General features: G+C 36.9%; 1 protein-coding gene across 3 annotated transcripts; it reads right to left on the reverse strand.

Moving 5' to 3' along the window:
* Positions 1-461: 461 nt before the first annotated feature.
* On the reverse strand, positions 462-19,790 carry LOC113685784 (uncharacterized). 3 transcript variants are annotated; one of them, XM_089186914.1, is made up of 18 exons: positions 19,414-19,790; positions 16,597-16,901; positions 16,060-16,207; positions 15,314-15,586; positions 14,591-14,764; positions 14,192-14,434; positions 13,277-13,471; positions 12,067-12,374; positions 11,723-11,867; positions 10,337-10,639; positions 6,990-7,301; positions 6,358-6,464; positions 5,515-5,710; positions 4,688-4,790; positions 3,320-3,548; positions 3,070-3,121; positions 1,659-2,002; positions 462-731 (listed from the first exon to the last, which is right to left on the reverse strand). In XM_089186914.1, the coding sequence occupies exons 1-17, from the start codon at positions 19,640-19,642 to the stop codon at positions 1,662-1,664; spliced, it is 3,663 nt and encodes a 1,220-aa protein (XP_089043040.1). In that variant the 5' UTR covers positions 19,643-19,790; the 3' UTR covers positions 462-731; positions 1,659-1,661. The 3 variants fall into 3 exon arrangements, with proteins under 3 accessions (XP_089043040.1, XP_089043039.1, XP_089043041.1); XM_089186915.1 differs by having other exon boundaries at positions 593-731; positions 1,634-2,002; XM_089186913.1 differs by having other exon boundaries at positions 462-2,002.
* Between the last annotated feature and the right edge of the window lie 823 nt (positions 19,791-20,613).

Here is a 20,613-nt window from a genome sequence, read left to right on the forward strand (position 1 = left end):
AAGTTTTGTCGATAAAAAGGACTTAGCACTCTACACGCTAACATTTCAAGTTTTTGCTCGATTATTCATAGTACAGACGTCTGGGGAAACAGAATTCCATTTTCGTTGAAAACCTTGCGGAATCGCATCTATCTTCATACAGATGAGGAAAGTCGTTTGAACTTAAGCTTGGCCTAATGAGGCATCCACCCGCGCCCACGCAACATCTGCGTCCTTGCAGTGCGATCGCTATCTTGACTTCAAACATGAGCGCGCGGTCCTTTTTCATGTTCTCAGTGTGTAAATGAAAAACCACAATAATGACTCATATAAAAGCATTGGCCAATATAACCAGCCCTTTTTTTATATTGTTACACATTTTCTGTGGCTGTTATGTCCAGGCAAAGTTCTTGTGATTTATAGCCTTTAAGTGACGTCGCGTGAACATTTCAAAGATAATAATGTTCAAACGCTCTTCTCAGTCAGGGTTGTAAATATAATTTATTGCTTATTTATCGTACCAAGCTACTTTTTAAAAAACAAATATCCTTTCTTAAGCATGTAAGGGAATGTGAAAAAACGATTGAATAAATTTGGGTTTCTGCGTTTCATTTACTTGATGCTAATGATATATATTCAAGTTAATTATGAACATTCAGTCCAAACAGTCCTTCGAGGCATGAACACGCCATGAATCATTCTGACGAAAAATTCGTTCTCATTCTTGTGGGTTTTGGAGCCATTGGAACTACCTGGTGGAGAATAAAACTAAGGGTAAGTTTAAATAAAATACAAATAAGTCAATGAACTGAGATTTTGTTGTCAAAATTAACTATTTATATCATCGTTGACTGAACTTTAGGCTCGCCGCTTTCACTCATTTCATGTCTACCTCGTAGAATCGTGGCTTTCCCTCTCTTCTGAATAAAACCTTCGCTTCTTGTGCAAAAATTGACCTTCTTGAGAACAACCATTAATTTAAGACTATCTTTTCCCAGTTTATTGTTCAGCTACAGCTTGAAATTGCAAGGAATCAATCCTTATTTGTTTGCGTTTCTCAGGCTAACAAGGTGCGTGATTCACACGTGCGCACACCCGCGGCAAGGGAGCGAAGCCATTTGCTTCTGTCCTCGCACGTCCCTCACGTAACTGTCTCGCGGCCTTTGTTCGCTGTTTTTAATAACTTGCTACAAACACGATAATTTATCGAGCGTCGAACAACATTTAAATATACCTTACAATTCCACCGAAAATTACTTTGAAAACCTGTAATAATCATTTAAATAAAAATTTGAAAATATAATCTGCGTTGGTCGGCATAGAAGCGACGAAGTGCCAAAATTTTACTCTGGCTTACCTCAACTAGAACAGCTTTCTACTACAAATGACATTAACAGGACATACTTTTAGGAAAATTATATAACTCCTGCTGATTCAGTAAGTATTGTGTTTGTGGCATCAAAGGATATCATTTTCATTTCAAACTGAGAAAAAAAATCAACACGTGTAGTGATGTAACAACAATACAATACTGCAACAAACAAGATGTAATATCAGGGTAATTAAGTGTTATCAACTGAGTTGATAAAGAAAATATCACTTAATCAAAACCACCGGTCTTGTTGATATGAAGGGTTATATCGATGATCCGCACCTTTTTTCAAGTGGAGGACACTCACATTTTACTCCAAATTTTCATAAACTACTCCCCTCTCGTCCAAGCTTCCTTCCGAAACTCCCATATTGTAGTAATCTTGGGTCACTCGTCTGTCGTCCAGTGACTGGTATTCAGGTGGTTCACGTGACTGCCCGTCAGAAGGCCTGGGTTGCAGCTCCATATAAACACCAGGTTCTGACGCTTGATGAACACCAGATGGGACGGGGATACCACTATTTACTATGGTTGTTCTATTGTTAGGCTCGGCTCGTCTTAACCGCCATATCAGGATACCATTCACAATAAGAAAGAAAAACACAATGACAGAAAGAGCGATGACAGCAGCGAAAAGTACTCGGCTTTCAGCTGAAAATCAAAATGGCACAATAATGAGCGCGTTTGCAAAACTCCATAATACTTACAGTTTTCTCCTTTGGTGTCCTAAGTTATACTTGCATGTTAAAAAGAAAGGAAAGTTTTGGAAAGTAAAGTTTTGTCTGTCACAACAAATTGCGCTCCTCTGCTCTTAATGTTTCCCAGCCTGTAAATACCTCTAGCCATATTCATAGCTCTTTTTCATATATTATCTCTCATTCCTGGAACCAGCTACCATCTTCAGTTAAATCGGCAACTACTCTAGCAGAATTAAAGACTGGCCTATCTCGCATAACTACGCTTGGCTGTAAGTGTAATAAGTGTATTAGTATACAATTGTAGGGGTTGGGTTATGAGTTGGTAATTAGGCTTTAGGGTTAGGGCTACAAGTTAGGTGATTAGGGTTGGTAGGGTTTCAGGGGAAGTTCAGGGTTAGGGGTAGGGGGCTAGGTGATATTTTGCGTTTTTTTCGTCAGATATACATATATTTAACTTGTACATATATTTATATACACATCTGTATTTTATATGTCGAGCGTTTTCAACTTGAGCCATTAGGCTCGGGGGATTGGGTAACCACCCCCTACGTTACCGACGTAAAATAAACTGTATTGTATTGTATTGTATTGGCAGAAAAAGCGTATGATTGAATTGTTGATGGGCATGAACCCAAACACTAAGAGCACAAGTTATGTCCACGTGCCAAAGCTACGGCACTTGTTCATCATAAAGCTGAATTTCGTCGAATCACAGGTTTGCTCTTTATTAAATTAAAAGAGTTTTTGTCGCAGTGAAACGAGTAGATGACATATGATAATGACAAGGATGTTACTGTAGTAGTGTTGTATGATATGCAAGGTCAGCCGATGAATAAATGCAAATCAGGATTCTGCATGAAACATTAACCATCGAAACGGATTTGCTGGAATTTTTTCCTACCCATGGCCAGCAGGGCAGAGATTTTTAACTGTTCAAACACTCGCTACACTAACCGTAGGTCTTTAATCACTTTTGAAAATAGAGCTTTCTGAGTGTTTAGTGAATATTGAATCACTTACCTGGTTTAATAGAAATCATGGCGATTTTGCTGATATCTCCTTCTAAAAATTGCTGTCAAACGGAAAAAGGTCAAAAAGTGACCAACAATTCTGTTGATTCCTTGATATAAGGAAAAGAAATGTAGCACGAACAACATGTCCGTAAAAACGTGGGGTTTTCTTACGATTTTTGTTAACTTACCAGATCCAACATTTGCGTCATTAATTGTAACCCTAAGCAGAAATTTCACGGAAATTAAAATTTACTTACACCGTTGTAATCGGTTAAGGCTCTTTGGTATACAATGTAGTTTTCTCCTCTTGCCAGTTCGTTGTTGACAAAGGCTCCATACGATTTCCCATCACCAACAGTAAACTTCCAAGACTTCTCATGGACAGGGTTATTTTTCAACTCCGCAGCAACATAAAATGGATAAAAGTTCGTGTTCGTCAAGTCTTGAACACAATCAGAGACTTTAAGAACAATTACCTGATAGGCACTGAAATAATGAATAAGGGCGAAATTCTTATCAATGAAACTCTAACCATCGTTCCGTCGCTTTTTTAAAACTGATAGACGTTAAAGACATCAGATTTAGATCTAAGAATCATGTAGCAGACTCTGCCCACATACTCCGTTTAATTCCTTCACATCTTCATGAAAAAGAGTCGTAACGTTTACTTATTGATCTTTCATTTAAAAATATAATAAATAAATGAATAAATAAATAGGTTTCTGAGAGTCCTGAGATAAAAGGTGAGTGAATAAAAATTAACGTACAGTAATGTATATTGTTTATTGACCTTTTAACTCTCAAGATCTGATCATTAATTCTCCCTTCTAGTTGCTACACATTTCCTTGTAAATTTGTAACGAGAATTTGGTGTTAGATCGAGAGAACAAGTTCTATCTGATAAGTTTGAGTACTCTCGTTAATTGTTCGCTGGATACTGTATAGATGTTAAGGGAGAAGTTACGTATTAATCATTTCTAGGGGAACAAGGGTTAAATAGGCTGACGCTTTGTCTGTCTCATCTTTGGGATCACGAGCAAATACCAATAAGGACACCAACAGTAAATCAAAAATCCATCATTTTAGAATAAGTGGAATACTTATGCTAGTACTTCACCTGAAACTTGTTGGTAACAACATGATTTCGAGTGCAATTTGGTGTTAATAAGCACGAGAAAGTTTTTAAAAGACAAAATGCAATTTTTAGTCTTTGAAAAATTTACAAGCGCTTATTTAAACCAAATAACACGATAATCGTGTTATTATTTGTTAATAATTCATATGAAAAACGCATCGCGTGCGCGCTATTTGTAATTTGCACTTATGTTACATGAAAAATAGACTCGTTTTCCGCCAATCAGACGCGCGTATTTTTTCCATGTATATTATGAACTTAATAAATGAATACCACACATTCTATTCTACAGTCACGCACCTTATATATACCGCACATTCTATTCTACAGTCACGCACCTTATATATACCGCACATTCTATTCTACAGTCACGCACCTTATATATACCGCATATTCTATTCTACAGTCACGCACCTTATATATACCGCATATTCTATTCTACAGTCACGCACCTTATATATACCGCACATTCTATTCTACTGTCACGCACCTTACTGGACCATTTCTTTGCTCTACAGGCCAGAGGTTAATTTCGACCGATAACTCCGAGACCTCCATATTAGTCAACTGAGGTACAAATGGGGCCATTGGAGCTACAGAGGAAATTATGTACTAGGTGAGTAAAATTATCACAATTTTCTAGAAAGAGAAAATGCATCCATCTATAATGTAGCTTTAGAGTGGAAAATACCCGATGAAAGCACGTAACAATACTTGGAACAGTTCGGGGAGAATATCAATACAAGTCCTCGGTCTTTCTTTTATGTCTAGCCTATGGCTAATATTCGAGGAAATCGGCCTTTGCGCTTAGCTAAATGACATGTTCACTTTAATAGTTCTGTAATGTTTACAATCCTTTTTCCCTTACTCTCCTGTTTTCTCTTCTTTCTTGTCCAAAGATGAAAAGGAATCCTTATGTCTACGTTTAGAGTTTACAAGTGGTCTGATTTTATCAAGATGCCATCGAAAAGGACTCTAAATGTTTGTAAACTAACAAGCGGCTTTAAGTTCAGATGCGCCAGCATGGCAAGCTAATATAAAGCAAGATACTGTACTCTCAGATAGCCACTCCGATAGCATGATCCGGGTAAACTCTGACTCTGAAACGTCCTCTATAAATATGCAAGCCACTGAAAAGATGATCTTTGCATTTCATAGTAGTTACTTCCCATATATATCGTATGTTTTCATTTTTTACTGAACTCTAAAATAAGTTATCACTTAAACAAGGTCCTGATAATCTATGGAACAAATGATACTAAAATTCTAACAGCATGGCTTTAGAACAGGAAAATAATCGTTTACATCAAGGTATACCTGTCATCTTTGTTTCGATCCTATTAGGAAACCTTCTGGGTTCTCCGAATCCACATACAGAGCTCACGAAAACCTGAAACTCGTAGGTAGAGCCTGGAACTAAACCTTTCATGGTGTAAGAGGTGGAACTGCCAACGTCTTGGACACCTTCCTCTCTAAAGCTTCCATTGTAAAGCTTTGTTCCGAGATACTTTACCTTAAGAGACAAATAGTAATCAAATAAAACACTGCTTAACTACTAAGATGAGTCTAACGATCAAAGGTAAATAATAACAGTTTACTTTTAATAACCCTTATCAATTAGCATCTAAGTTCTCTTAACAACATCACCTCTAAATCAAAGATTAAGGTCACGAGAATAACGGAAATGATCACCAACTAAAGGAACTCTTTACTGTTAAGTTCCAAAGTAAATGTATAGAGAACGGTATGGAGAATATGCAAACTGATGTTAGGGTATAAGGAGTTCGGAGGAAATCTCTGCAAATACAAAGAAACCCTGCATCCGCATCGACAAAAAAAAAGCTATCACCTTGAACTATAAAGGAAACAACTAAAAAATAATTAACTCCGCTTAGGTTTACTTTCTTCTAATAGTTGTTAAATTCATCATATTAATGAAGAAAAAGGAACTATAACAACTGCAAAGGCAGATATAATTTTATTTTATTGCACCAAAGTCTCCATTTAAGAAAAAATTCAAAGGTTAAGTTGTAAGCGTTTGCTATCAGCCATTTGCACCCGCAATATCAGAAACAATTACATTTCAAGTGAATATAAATGTGGAACGTGAACTTAATGTTCCATTTAAATTGGAATTTTCATCGTTTTCGTCTAGCTTACCCTATAACTAATGCCTTCTCTCGTAGTTAGCTCAGGTTCTTTCCATTCCAGGCTCACTCGCGTTGCTCCAACATTTGAAGTACTCAGACCCCAAGGTGTTCCTGGGTCTTTGAGAAAAATGATAACGACTTCAGTACTAAAGAAAACATTACGTTCCTCAAACGAAAGCGAAGTAAAAGCACGCTCCAATATGACTATATTACGATATGAAATTCTTTCAGTTTCCAAATCTAATTTCTAAAAGTCTGTTCCAAGCCTGTTAACCTCTCCCACAATCTGAATGTGACTGAAGTCGGAAGAGCAGTTCAATGTCGCCACTCTTTCTCTTTCCTCCTCACTTCTTTCATTTTAGCATCTCCAAAGGCCACGTACAAAGGCGTACGGCTTTTCATGGCCCAGCTCGGGTTTTCGCGTAGGGCCCTCATCCGGAGATTTTTTTCGGTGCTTCCCAAAAGGGTGCACAGGACCGTATGGACATAAGATAAAATGACTTATTTTTATCTTTTTACTTAAAGGTTGGGCTTCCCTACGATGCTTTTCTCTGTTCTGATTTCCCGAAGTGTAATCTCTTGCACTGGTTCTACTTCCATCAATTTTAAGGCGCTATTTTGATATATATCGTATTTACTTACCTGTCGTTCTCGGCAGTTTTACAGGTGGACCATATGGGCCAGGACCTACTTTGGTATAAGCTCGAACAGACACTTGGTATTGCGAACAAAGTAATAATCCCCTCAATAAAATGAAAGTGTTTGTTGTATTAAATGTTTTGCTGCTTAGAGGTGATTTTTTCAGTCGTTTTCCCCTTGACAACAATTCTTCTTTGACGTCATACAGAATGATGCCGCCATTACTCTGCTCTCTTGGTAGAGGTACCCATGAAATGTTTAAGGTGGTCTTGTTCACATAAGCAGAAAACACATCAGCTGGGCCACCATTAAGCTCTGAGAGAAAAAAAATGAAGTCTAAAGTTAAAAATCATGCCCTAAGAAGTTTTTGCGGTCTAAGAATTTCATTTAAAACCTCTACCAATTTTCTTCGTCCATAACCACCTCCGTTCACCTTACTTGAATTCCAGTGCTATTATTTTTTTTTTTCATCTTTCCTTGTTATGTTTTGTGGTTTTATTCAAATTGAATTGATATATTTACTTCACATCAAGCTGGCAACTGAATTGAATGTAATACAACACCTTAAAGTGTCCGCTTTTCGATAACATCATATGTTATCTACACAGAAGATAAGATACGAAATTTTAATTATTTTATTTTTTAAAAAATACAATATTTTTGCTGCTATTTGTCCTTCCTGTGAGAACACAGTTCGGAAAAATCAAAAGCGTATCCTTTGCGAGGTCTGCATGTTATTAACACACGCTCGCTGTTCTGGAGTCGCTAGCTTCAGCGTGAAACAAGTCCGTGCCGACACACCACTGACATAGACATGTGGCCAGTGTTTAGTACCTTTACTGCCTTTCCACACACGCTCTGAGTTGGACACAACCATTGAGACTTTTCATGATAAAAGCTTGCTTGTTTAAGGAATGTCTCGAGAGACACGCCTCTCTTCGGAGGGTGCAAGTTAGGAAGCCGCCAGTACCCTGGACGGAGGAAAGCCAAATACGGTCACTACAACAGCTGAGGAATACATTCAGGAAGGAAGCTCACCAGACTGGCTCTCAGGAGTCCTGGAAACTTTTTCGGGACGTCAAAAAAAACAAGTTAAAGGTAGCTATTCGTCGGGCTCGCGAGACCTTCACAAGCTCGCGTTATCCTCCAATAAACCGAAGGAGGTGTGGCGTATTATCCACCGCATACTGAAACCTATCCGGCAACCCTTGCGGTAGTATCCTGATAAGTTAAACTCGTTCTTTGCTTGTACTGCCGAGAGAACTGTACATGTTAGTGGTGACTTACCTTCCTGTCTTGAAAAACTAATTGAATCTCTACCTGATGATAGCCCTGCTAATTTCAACCTCTGAGAAATGCCCCACGGCGAGATCCCGCGCGTGCTGAAATTGTTAAGATCTGATACGTCTACTGGCCCTGACGGTATCCTCATCAAATTCGTTAAAATGGTGGCTGTATCCATTGCTAACCCACTCACAACTATTATCAACAACTGTATCAGGAAGTAGTATTTTCCTAAGGCGTGGAAAAATGCGAGGATCAGTCCAATTCCTGAGGTCGATCAACCGAAGTCTGAGGAACACTTTCGTCCCATTTCAATTCTCCCCACACTATCAAAAGTCTTTGAAAAACTTGTCGCGCTGCAGATGACCACCTTTTGTGAATCTGAATTAGTGCTCCGCGATACAATTTATAGCTTTCGTAAGGGACACTCGACCAATACAGTGCTAATGGGTATGTGGGATGATTTGCTAAGAGCGATGAAAACAGGTGAGGTTACTCTCATGATGCTGGCCGATTTCTCTAAAGTGCTGGACACAGTCAACTGCAACATTCTCATAACTAAGTTATCAACGCTTGGTTTTTCGAAGCTGTTTCTGCGCTGGTTGAATAGCTACTTGAGTGACCGGTCACATTTCGTACAGATCGATAATCGTACATCTGAATCAGTAAACGTACGGTTTGGTGTGCCACAAGGGTCGATCCTCGGCCCAGTGTTATTCAACCTCCACGTTTCCGATCTACAAGATCATCTCCCTTCCTTGATTGGTTCATTTCAATACGCTGACGATACTACAATATACTCCAGCTGTCCAACTCCTGAGCTACAAAGATGTGCGCAAGAACTAAACTCAACACTAAAAACGGTGAACTCCTCGTCTAATGACTCCCATCTAGCACTTAACACGAAAAAGACATGTTGCTGTCCACAAGCCAGATGGGAATCGACCAGCTATTACAATCTCAGATAGTACATTAGAATTTGCAAATGTAAATAAGCTTCTTGGTGTCCATTTCCACCAGCATCTTAATTGGGGTGAGCACGTGCAAACAACGTGCAAGAACTGTTGCGGAACAATACAAATAATAAGAAAACTTGAGAACTCTGCCGGTTATAGACTCAGAAAGCACTTAGTGGAGTCACTGCTGCTGTCAAAACTTGACTATTGTGACAATCTCTATTACCCTTTGCCGGAATTTCAACTAAAACGTGTACAACGTGTCCAGCTAGTAGCTGCCAGTTTTGTCCTGAATAGGTATGTAAATAACATCAATGATATTGTCGAGATAGGGTGTTTACCAGTAAGACAGCGAAGAGTTTTCCACGTTCTCAAACTTGTCCACCAGGCTTTGCACTCCCTCAGCTGGCCGTCTTACGTACCACTAGATACAGTTAAACATCTGGGATCTTTGCGGTTAGGAGCAGCAACAAGATAAATTATACCAATGGAGAGGGGCACCTTTCAAGACTCTGTTGCCAAGTTATTTAATGTCCCTCCGGCAAATATTAGAAACCGTAGCGATTTCAAAGTTTACTGCAGGGAAGTCAATGCCTATCTATTAAATAACATTTTTAAATAGTTTGTAAATTGTATATAGAGTTGTATTACTATTACTAATCTCTGTTACATTTTTCGACAATATCCTTTTATAGTCCGAAATTATAGTTTTTTATATTTTAGATTTCAAACTTTTTTTGTAATATATCACAGTTTTTCATTTTTTATATGTAGTTTGTAACAAGTGAAGAGTCACACTGTTAATAAACCATTAATACTATTATTATTATTATAATTAAGAGGTTGTATAGGACTAAAATTAAGATACATTCAGTGTTCCGAAAATCACGACTTTCTTAGACAAATTTAAAAACTCATTTTGAAACATAAGAAATCCTAATGCTATGGCCATCATCTTGATTGGCCATAGTCAGCATAACCTATACACTTACAGAAATAATTAGCATGAAATGATTTTGCCGAACATTTTTAATTAATAATCTAACACAAGGCGATAAGAAAAGAAAAATTTAAGAATTAAAAACTGTTCTAAGCAATCAAGTTTCTTACCATCTTCCATTGTTCTTTCCACCACCACAGAACTCTTAGGTCCATCACCATGAGATGTAAAAGCCAACACTTGAAATTCATACTCTGTATACTTATCCAGACCATTAATAACTCCTGAAAGGGCTGTTCCACCATTGATAGTGACCACATGTATTGACTCCATAAGCCCTTTCTTTTTGTACAACAATTTGAATCCTGCAATGATTCCATGTCTGGAATACGAGGGAGGTAATTGCCAGGTTGCTGTAATACTTGTGGATGAGGTCGCAGATAAATTCAAGTCACTAGGTGCTTGTGAGGGAACTGAAATTAAGGCAGAATGATAATTGAATAATATTAATAATAACGTTGATGCTCATAATAATAATAATAATAATAATAACAATACCATTAACGTTCTGAATTTTTTGTACATAAAAATCAAATCATATGGTGTGTAAGAGATCAAATTCAACCCAACCTTACTCTTCCAGTTAGTGAAAAGTCTTGCATAGTTTTAAAATTACTTATTTATAGGGTCATCGGAAGTGTTGGGAGCAAGTATATGTTATTAATAATGGTAATAGGACTAGGTGGAGTCCAATTTGGTCTGTAATGATACGAGTGATAAACAAATCGGACTAGTCCAATTTGTTGATCACGAGTATGATTACAAACAGAATTGGACGACACAAAGTGTTACAAATAAATCATAACCATTTCAATTTCCAGGAAAAATACTTCTAGAACAAATATCTCTAATGGAGACAATGTCTAAGCTTAAGAATTTCTCTTTTTTGGAAATTCCCCAGTTTTTCTTAGGATAAGTGATTGTTGCTATGGTTATTGTGATCAAGTGCGTGATTAGCAGATTCAGCTGAGTGGACTAAGCATGATTGGCTGCTTCAAATGTCCGATTACAGATGTCCAATTACAGCCAGCTGTCCGATTACATCCCCCGATTACAACCGAACAGAATAATTAATGAGAAATGAAGCAGCTTATGAACCAATCACATTTGAGGAAATTGTAATGATTATGATTAATAGGATCTTAGGAACTACTAAGAGCAAATATGTACTTAATTACATACATGGGAAAAGAATGTATCACAAAATAGATTTAAACAGATCAAATTCCAATTTGTAGGCCCCTTCAGATCAGACTACCAGCAACATTTACCATTGGCACATATCCATTTCCACGATTGGGAGTCATAGGTTAAGGCCTTTTTGTGGAAAATGGCACTTCTTAATTCCGCCTACATAATGTTTGCCTACAGGGAGTGTTCATACAAGTTAAACTATATCTAACAACCAAAGTGGCTAAATACTAAATTGACCACTATGCCAGCCCTAAAATTTCAGAATGTGAGAGCTTGATAACATCAAATAAAAATTAACATACCTCTAGACATAAGAACTCCATACACCTCTACTCTCAAAGCTTTGTTTCTAACAAACTTGACAGGCTGGAAACGGATGAACCTTGCCCTCGCATTTCTGAGATTGTGTTTGACAATTTCATGTCTTCCAGAATTGCCATGGAAAATCTAAAACAATTAAATAAATATAAATTAATAAGTTCAAACTGTAGATCCACTATATTCTTGATAGCCATGGCATATTTGAACAATGTGACTTAAATTAAGCCCTCGCATACTTGTAGCTTTTAAAATCTCCCTATAGTAAACTTTAAGAATATCTTGTGCAGCTCTGTATATAGTTTCTGCTGTAGCTATTTTAACCAACCTTATCGACATTGTTTTCCTTGTAGACCACAAAAGTGGAACCATCCAAGGATAGCTGTAACTTGTACTCTGTTGTCCAATCATCAGAAGTTGACCTCCCTTGAGTAGCAACAGCACAAATAAGAAACTCATACCGCAGATCAACTTGCAGATAATCATCAGGTCTGTCATTTGTGCCAGGTGACCATCCCTTATATGCATTCAGTCGACCTCTAAAAGCTTCAAAATTTGTTCTTTCAGTTGATGCTGAGAAGCTGGCATCAGTAAGTGTGTCATTGCTAGCCACACCAATGGCCTGCATTTGGCAAGCTGTTGTAAGTTGTGAGAAAATGATGAACTGATTAAAAAACATATATATACAACACACAAGAAGTAGACAGAAAAACTGCCAATCCATAAATTAATCTGAATTTTTATATGATTCGGTTAAAATAAAATCATATCTGAGCTTCTTAATGATCCAATGGTTTTCATTTATGTAATCAGGTGTATATATTTGACTTTTTTTAGTCTCTAGCACCAGACCTTCACTATAAATATATATGAATTTAACCTGTGTTCAATATTATACCAGTGTTTCTCACTAAGCATAAAATGTTTGAACAAATTATCATTTAAATTGTCCCTTTAGGCAGAGTATATAAAGCAGTGACAGAGAGAACTGTCACTTAAACATTTAAGAGTAAAGGCTAGTAATAAGGTTTTATTGAAAGGTAAAGTACAGTAATGTTATGACCTATGGCATAAAAGTTTCCGAGTGCATTAGAAACAGAAAGAGCAGAAAGCCCTCTAACTAACTACAAAAAGAGTTAAGAATTGATTTTAAATAGTGGGCGTCAACTGATATTCTCAATACATATATTCACAGCCACGTTAATTCGTCCCCTCATGAGCTAATTTGGAATTCACGTAATGACCAGCTCCCGGTTGGCTTGTTAGCTCAGTTGGTAGAGCACTGCACCGGTATCGCAAAGGTCGTGGGTTCAAATCCCAACCAGGCTTGCATTTTTTTCGAGCCTTATCTTCATTACTGCCTTATTAGCTTTTATTACTCCTTTCACACTGATTTATTCTCAATACTCTTATAGTAAATACATAGCGAGAAAAAAATTCAGGAAAATGGCAGTAAGATTGAGCCTACAGGGAGTTCAAGTTTACCAAGTAAAAATTACACATACAGGTTCAATCATGATTTATGTAAGATGTATTACCTCTCCTTTCAGAATAAACTTCAACTTCACAAAGTGTAAAGTGTTCAAGGTCAGTTCTTAAGCTTCTTATTGTCACATATCTTCCAAATAATGCAGGACGACAGAAAAAGGATATACCTTTTCCTCTTGGAAGGCTATAACTCTGTCTATCACCACACTTGGGATTGGTAATTCCTCCGTTATTAGATACTGTGCCTATAAAGAATCATGAAGCAATTTAGGCTTTGGCAGGAAAAGTAATCTAGTACTTGTTTACCCAGCTACTGTCATTGCGCAGTGGCATGTGTGTTATGGTGTTACATGAAGCCAGAGAGCTAACACTTCAGGAGATCACAAGATGCTGGAGCGTAGGACAATGCTATCCACTGGATAAATCTGATCTATCCAGTGGATAGTGCAGCAAGTTTTTTTAACTCTTTTCCACTGGACAGTGATTTATCTGTTGAGTAGCATTATCCGCCTAACAACTGAGCCCTGATTTGCAAGATGAAACCAACAGAAGAGTTGCTAAACCATTTTAGCAGGCATTTATTGTTCAGCATCCATTTAAATTGTACATTCCTCACTTTAAAAAGGGAAATATCAGAAAAAAGTCTTCAACCCTGAAGCACAGCCCAAAACCAAGGCTACAAACTGGACCTTCAGATCCAGAGTCCAGCCTCTATTATTCCATCATATATTCCACAAGAAGAGCAGAAGGAAAGTGATAATTCATTGTGATAATTAATTATCATGATGTATTTGAAAAAAATGTCTGCTAATATAGGCCTAAAATATAGGCGTAGATAAACGTGAATGAAACCCAGCAGTCAAAGTGCGATGACAATGCGACACTACCAACATTATGAGACATGATTGCTTGAAACATTTTGAAATTAATGTATAGTGTTACTTTTCAAAAATGATGTAACCTACCAACTCTGATCTCAAAATTATCCTGCCTAAAAAACCCTTCATTTTCTTGGTTGACTAGGTATATTTCTGAAACTTGTTCAACTTGTCCCAAGTCAACTCTCCACCAAGGGTTGTATTCTCTGTCAGTGTGGGTACAGCTGTTAGCGTAATAGTCTGTGTTACTGATACCATCAACTGCCCTGCTACTTAAACCACCAAAACTTACACTACTTTGATCTGTTTGCTTTCCAAATGCAAGATTGTCTGAAACGAGACATGCAATTATGTTAATCAGCCTCCTGTCACATCAAAAGTGAGGTCAAAGAAGACTTTGGAACTATCAGTGTCATTAAAGTTAAACAAAAACTTCAAAACTTTGCTACAAAGATCTTTAGTCAATACCAATCTCTGTGTATGTACCTCGCAAATAGATTTTCACCTCACAGAGTTCAAGAAATTGTGCCCTTACTGTTGATATCCCTACATATCTACCAGTTGTCAGTGGATTGGTAAAACAAACAGCTGATGCTTTGAAGTTAACAAAACTGTAGAATCCTTGACACTGAGGGTTGTTTACTACTACTGGGTTGGTACCTGATGTTATAAAAAAAAATAACAGTTTATCTCAATGTACTGTTTATGGCAAATGTGTGACAAACTACTGTATAAATGTATTTCATTAATGATATAAACTTGTTTTTCCCTCTAAACTGGGTTTTGTTGAGACACAATTTAAAAGGGAAATAAAATTTTACATGCATATAAACGTAAATGTGACTGTATAATTAACCCACTATCAATAAACAGAAAATATATCCATCATTATTCTTTGAAGCGACAAATCATAGTGATTTGTAAAATACACAAAGTATATTGAGGGGTTCAAATATCTCAATTCAGCAGCAACAGAAACATCAAACTGGAAAAGCAACAGATAACTCCCTCTACAACATTTTCCTTAATATTCACATAATATTTTACACACTTGCATGGTAAAACTTCTGCATAGGTTGAGATTGAGCATATAACTATGGTTTTCCAACCTCGCACACTGGCATTGCCTTTGTTTTATTACTTTTAATGTACCCATTTATCTTAAGCTTATCTCATACTGATTACATGAAAAGTATAGCGACTGCCCACCTAGAGTAATATTATAATTTTTGCTTCTGGCCATCAGACTAGTAAATGATGAAAATCTGTTGACTATGAATATGTCAGAGACTGGAACCTTATCTGAACCCAGATCAACTCTCCACCAGCTTGGATAGCTTGACTGAGTATGTGCACAGCTTCCAATTCTAAATTCAGTATCAGAATTACCATCTACTGCTTTCTCTGACACACCTGACACACCCAACTGAGTATTGTTAAATGTTGAAGACTGAAGGGTGGCTTTCCCAAGGGCAAAATTCTCTGTGTAAGGACAGCAAAGAAATAAATATCAACTCGGTTGATATACCTCCAATATTAACGTCGTGTATTTTGCAAACATTTATATCTCCCTGTTAAAGATAAACTAATAAAACTAACCCAAGAAAGGGCACATACATGTAAACGTGCCCGTGTGGATTGAAATAGATGGACCAAAGTTCTCACAATTATTAGATAAAAGAGAATAGGATGAACAGATTTGTGAGCAGCCTGCGCCAATGTAAAAGCCGATATCCGTCATTGGATACTTTTCACTATGAAACTAATTTCTATACAATGTAATGATCTCCCTATTTTAGTTTGGCTCTGGAGTTAGTATGAATAATCATTTTAAAAAAGTAAGTTTTCACTTGGTGTCATTTCGTATTTTAGATTGTTTATGCATAATTTTAACGATTATTTTTTAAATTTAGCTATTCATTGAGTAGAATGCAATTAATAAAAATGATAATAACCTGGTTTTTGCTTGACACCAAACACTTCCATTCTCATACACACAGCACCATAGTACGCATTTGGCAAGACTCGCAGGTGGTGTGCTTCAACACTTTCATAAAGAACATGCTTCACCTCTGAAACTCTGTCACTATTTCCCTGAAAGGTCTGAAATCAAAACCATCAGCTAAAAATTTAAAGGTGTACATCTATTTCTAGAAAAAAAATGTAAATAAAAATAATAACAATCTTTTGATAGTTCTAAGCGTCAAGCATCTTGGTTTTTTTCTCATCTTTGTGCCCCCCACTTCCTCCTTTACACAATTAAATTAGGTTTTAGCAAGTCTAATGGCATTCAGTTTTGAGGAGTGGCGTGCGAACAAAAACTTTTCCCCGTATTTTTCCAAGAAAAACAGCTTAAACAATTTTCTCCATTAATTTAACGTATCTTCACTCTGGAGGAAGTGTCAAACAAACATGCGGTCGAATTTTATTTTATTTTGCAGACAACTTGAAATATCATTAAAAGCCCAGTGACATGGTCTTTGACATGGTACCTTAATTTGTCCGCCTTCTCTGTAGACCATCCAAGTTTTCCCATCATTGGAGAATTGAAGTGTATAGTTTTTCACCCAATGATCTGCTTGAGAATTACCTTGAGTGGACACAGCACAGATAATATTAAGTGTCTGTAGATCAATCTGTAGATATGGGTTAGTATCACTTGGTCTTGCACACCATGATGATCCTGATGTGTAGTTTAGTCGACCATTCTTAGCAGCACTTAGTTCAGATGTAGCTGCTATTTTATTGTCTGGAATTGCTCCATTTTCCATTCCCAGATCCAGATCAATGCAATCAGCTAAAAGCAGAGAAAATTAAGTACTTTGCTCATGAGATACTGCGTAATCTTAGAGCATTTATTATAGCATAAGCAGTGATTATAATCATTATTATTTTCATTATTATTTCTGTAATTGTCATGTATCTAATTATTTCACTATTACTATTGATAACAATATGGAAATAAGTATCAGAGCTTCCAACGGTTAAGATTTTTGGAAAATAAAACACCTGGACTACCGTAGGAAGAAAGAATAACAACTCGATTATCGAGAAGCAATATGGCTGCAACGCCTCACTCGTTCAGTTGGCTAACTATTTACGCTTGAAGATGCTATATCTGAATTTTCCCGCTACATAGAGAACAATTTTTAAGTCCTAATATAATATAATAAGGTGTTATATGGGAAACAACTGGTTTTTCATCTATTGACTGAGTTAAGCCAAGAGGGAAAAATGATACAATCTTGAATCTGAACGAGAAAAAATTGGACTCTCAACGAAGAAGCGAAGAAGAAAAACGAGTGAGATAAAACACGTGTGATCAACGCCGAAAATATGAAGAACACCATACATTTGTCATATCTACGTCTTGTTTAAGGCCACGATCCTTTTGCTCAACGCCATGAATCAGCGCTGCCTCTTTTTCTTTGGCTCTGATTGGCGTTAAAATTATGGGTGTTTCTCCGCAAACGCTAATTTGCGCCAGAGATCCATGACACCTTTTAAATCTATATACCTTAGCTGAAACACCAATATCGTGAACATTAGTACCTGGAACGTGAATTTCTACGAACACAAGCTTATTTTAAACAATAACGAAAAGAACACTGGAATGTTGATGTAACTCAATGTGATAACAAATGTTTGTCTGAAACTTTTAAGAAAAGTAGAAAAGAATAGATGTCTTCTTAAAACTTGTTCACCTTCATAATATTACTACAGGAACTTGATTGAAGTGCCGTCAACATGACTTTTTTTTTTCGTAAATATTTAGCTTACCATATGTACAAACCAATTCCGAGAGAAGAAAAATTTCAAAAAGTCTTAAACTCGGTTTTTTCGGGCCCTAAAGTGCTCATGTTTTGTCTTAAAAGTGTCCGTGGACTGGTAACGAATTAACGGGTGATGACGTAGAAAACTGTTAAAACTTTCAGTTGACACTTACAAATCTCTCACATCTCTTCTAATTTTGTATCAGTCGGCGTTGGTAAATTCTTGACATAATGTTTGATAGCAATGTCTACCTACCTTCAGCAAGCTCTATCGAGAGTTTTGAGTTCAACCTTACGAAGGAGAACCGCGTGCATTAAACGAAGATTTCGACGAAGACTGACTAAGACGGTTTCTCGCCCGCGGTGTTCGGGTTAAGATTAGTGTAAAAAACTTTCGTTACTGAATGTTAGTTTTTTTACGTTTGTGTTTTGTTTTCTATGGCGAAATCTTTGTTAAGAATAGGTGGCTGTGTTCGTTTCTTATACCATAATATTTTAATCCTTCGCACTAAGTGCGGCGAAGGTTCCCCTTGGTCAGTGTTCTAGAGTTTCGTTGCTGTAGAGAATCTCTCTAAGTAAACCAAAAGCTAACTTTTGACGAAAGAATCAGCTGTATCACGAGACACGATGATTTTTTCGCCGAGAAGCATCGGGCAGTTTCACTGCAAGTTGCTCCTTCCTCAGAGAATAAGAATTTTAATAGAGAACAACTTCTTTAATTTAAATGCAGCATTGCCATATGACCCACTTCGCTCAACGGCAAACAACTGACATCAGTATATATTGTAAATGAATATTTCGTATGCATCGACTTCATACGATTCCAAGAGACCATGAGCTCTGAACTATTCTTGTAATAAAATTGTGACAAAAAAACAAGTTTTCTTCTGGAAGCTGAGCTGAGTCCCTCAAAGCTATTCAGAGGGGAAAAACCTGCCTTTGTTCGTTATTAATTAAAACTTCAAGTTATTTGAACATTCGAGAAACAGATGATATATCTACCTGTTCAAATACGTCCGACATTGCAAGAGCAATATTTATACCCGAAAAACAACATTCCGTGTTAACACGGAATTTTGCGCGTACATGCCATTGATAGGCCTGGGGGAAAACATTAATGTCTATTGACCTCAATAGTTTGTGCGATGAGCAACTTAAATCATAACTATACGCTGTACTACTTTGGTTTAATAGCTGGAACATGTTTGTAAAACCGATCAGGCGGTAAAGATGACTGAGTACCTGTTTATCTTTCGGTAGAATTCGCATCAGACATAATAGATATCAACAACTCAACAGAAATATATGAACGAGTATTTATCACGAGAAATGTGATACTGCATAACAATTCCAGTTGAGATTGTCCTCGAGAGGAATGAGCCGTATTGTAGCAAGAAGCAACAATTATAAAGACATATCTGGTTCTTTTTTATTCTTTTATAAAAGCGATATGAAGCTTGGAAGCCTGAAAACTTCCTTAGATCGAACTACCAGATATAACCTAGAAACATTTTACCCATGTTTTCTTGTGCTTACCTGAAGCCAAAGGAAAATGAAAAATGAAGAAAGCTAGACAGAGACATATCGTGGAATGCAGCTCCGACATGTTAGGGTATCTTCTGATCAGTTGATATGGAAAGTTGCTTGCAGTATTGTTGTGGCCTATGTTTTTCGTATCATACACAACGCATAATCCGGATGTTATTATACTTGCTGATTCACTGTGATACTGGCTTAAACGAAACTTAAGGTTCAATAGTCGCATATTTTATATAACCTAGCTTCCCATCCATATGTAATGTTTTGTAGATTATTACGTCTTTTTGTGAGAAATCGTAGTGGTGAAGGTAAAGTTGATCTTGTAATAAAGGAGTACTTTTCACTTATTTCATTCAAACGAAAAGAATCTTGCAAGAAACTCATTTCGTATCCGTTTCGCTTCACTTTTAAGTATTCCACACCAGCATTGATAACCGCGGTAAATTTCAGAATAAAACTGAATGCAGTTGGCTTGAGAAATGCCACCAAAATAAAACGTTTATCCTACAAGATATAAATTTAGAAAAATTATTGAATGAGTGAATAGAGGCAAAGAACAAAAGGTGGATATGTAACCGTTGGAACCTTTTCCCGGAGTATTGAGTGACCATTGCTAATTTCCTGTTTTACTTAGAAATTTTTCTCGGGAAACTGGCGCTCGGGTAGCCAAAGTTAACCTATTTTCGTTCGAAGGCTATTTTAAACGCGAAATCCTCTTCAGTATTGTAGGTGAGCCATGTAGTACATCGAGGTCCATAAAAGGTAAGAAGATAAGACAACTGAAGAAATTTTAGTCTGTCAACGTAAACAGTGTTCACGCATGTCCCATTCTTTAAAGTTGCTACCTTAATTTCTCATCCTTGTCCTCCTCCAAGAATCAAGGATTCTGATGAATTGCGTGAGGTGTTATAAGTGAGTGGGGATTCATTTATCGTTTTCCTAAGTGCCTTATATTCTTCTCACCCAGGCATTCAAGAACGACTTCCGCTTCCCCTTGGTGAGCATCGTTGGTGTATAATCCAATTTATTTCTACTTCTGTTGTTGTTCGACTCTCGTTATCCATTATTACATCACATATATCTGTAACAAATATGAATTGAAGACTTTAATCTGAGTATTCCATCTGCAAAGAACATAAAATGGCATTTAATTTCCATTAACGTGATTAAAACGAACTTGCTTAATTTTGCATTCTC

This window comes from Pocillopora damicornis, chromosome 11, assembly GCF_964200805.1.
Source record: "Pocillopora damicornis chromosome 11, jaPocDami1.2, whole genome shotgun sequence".
Lineage (NCBI taxonomy): Eukaryota > Metazoa > Cnidaria > Anthozoa > Scleractinia > Pocilloporidae > Pocillopora > Pocillopora damicornis.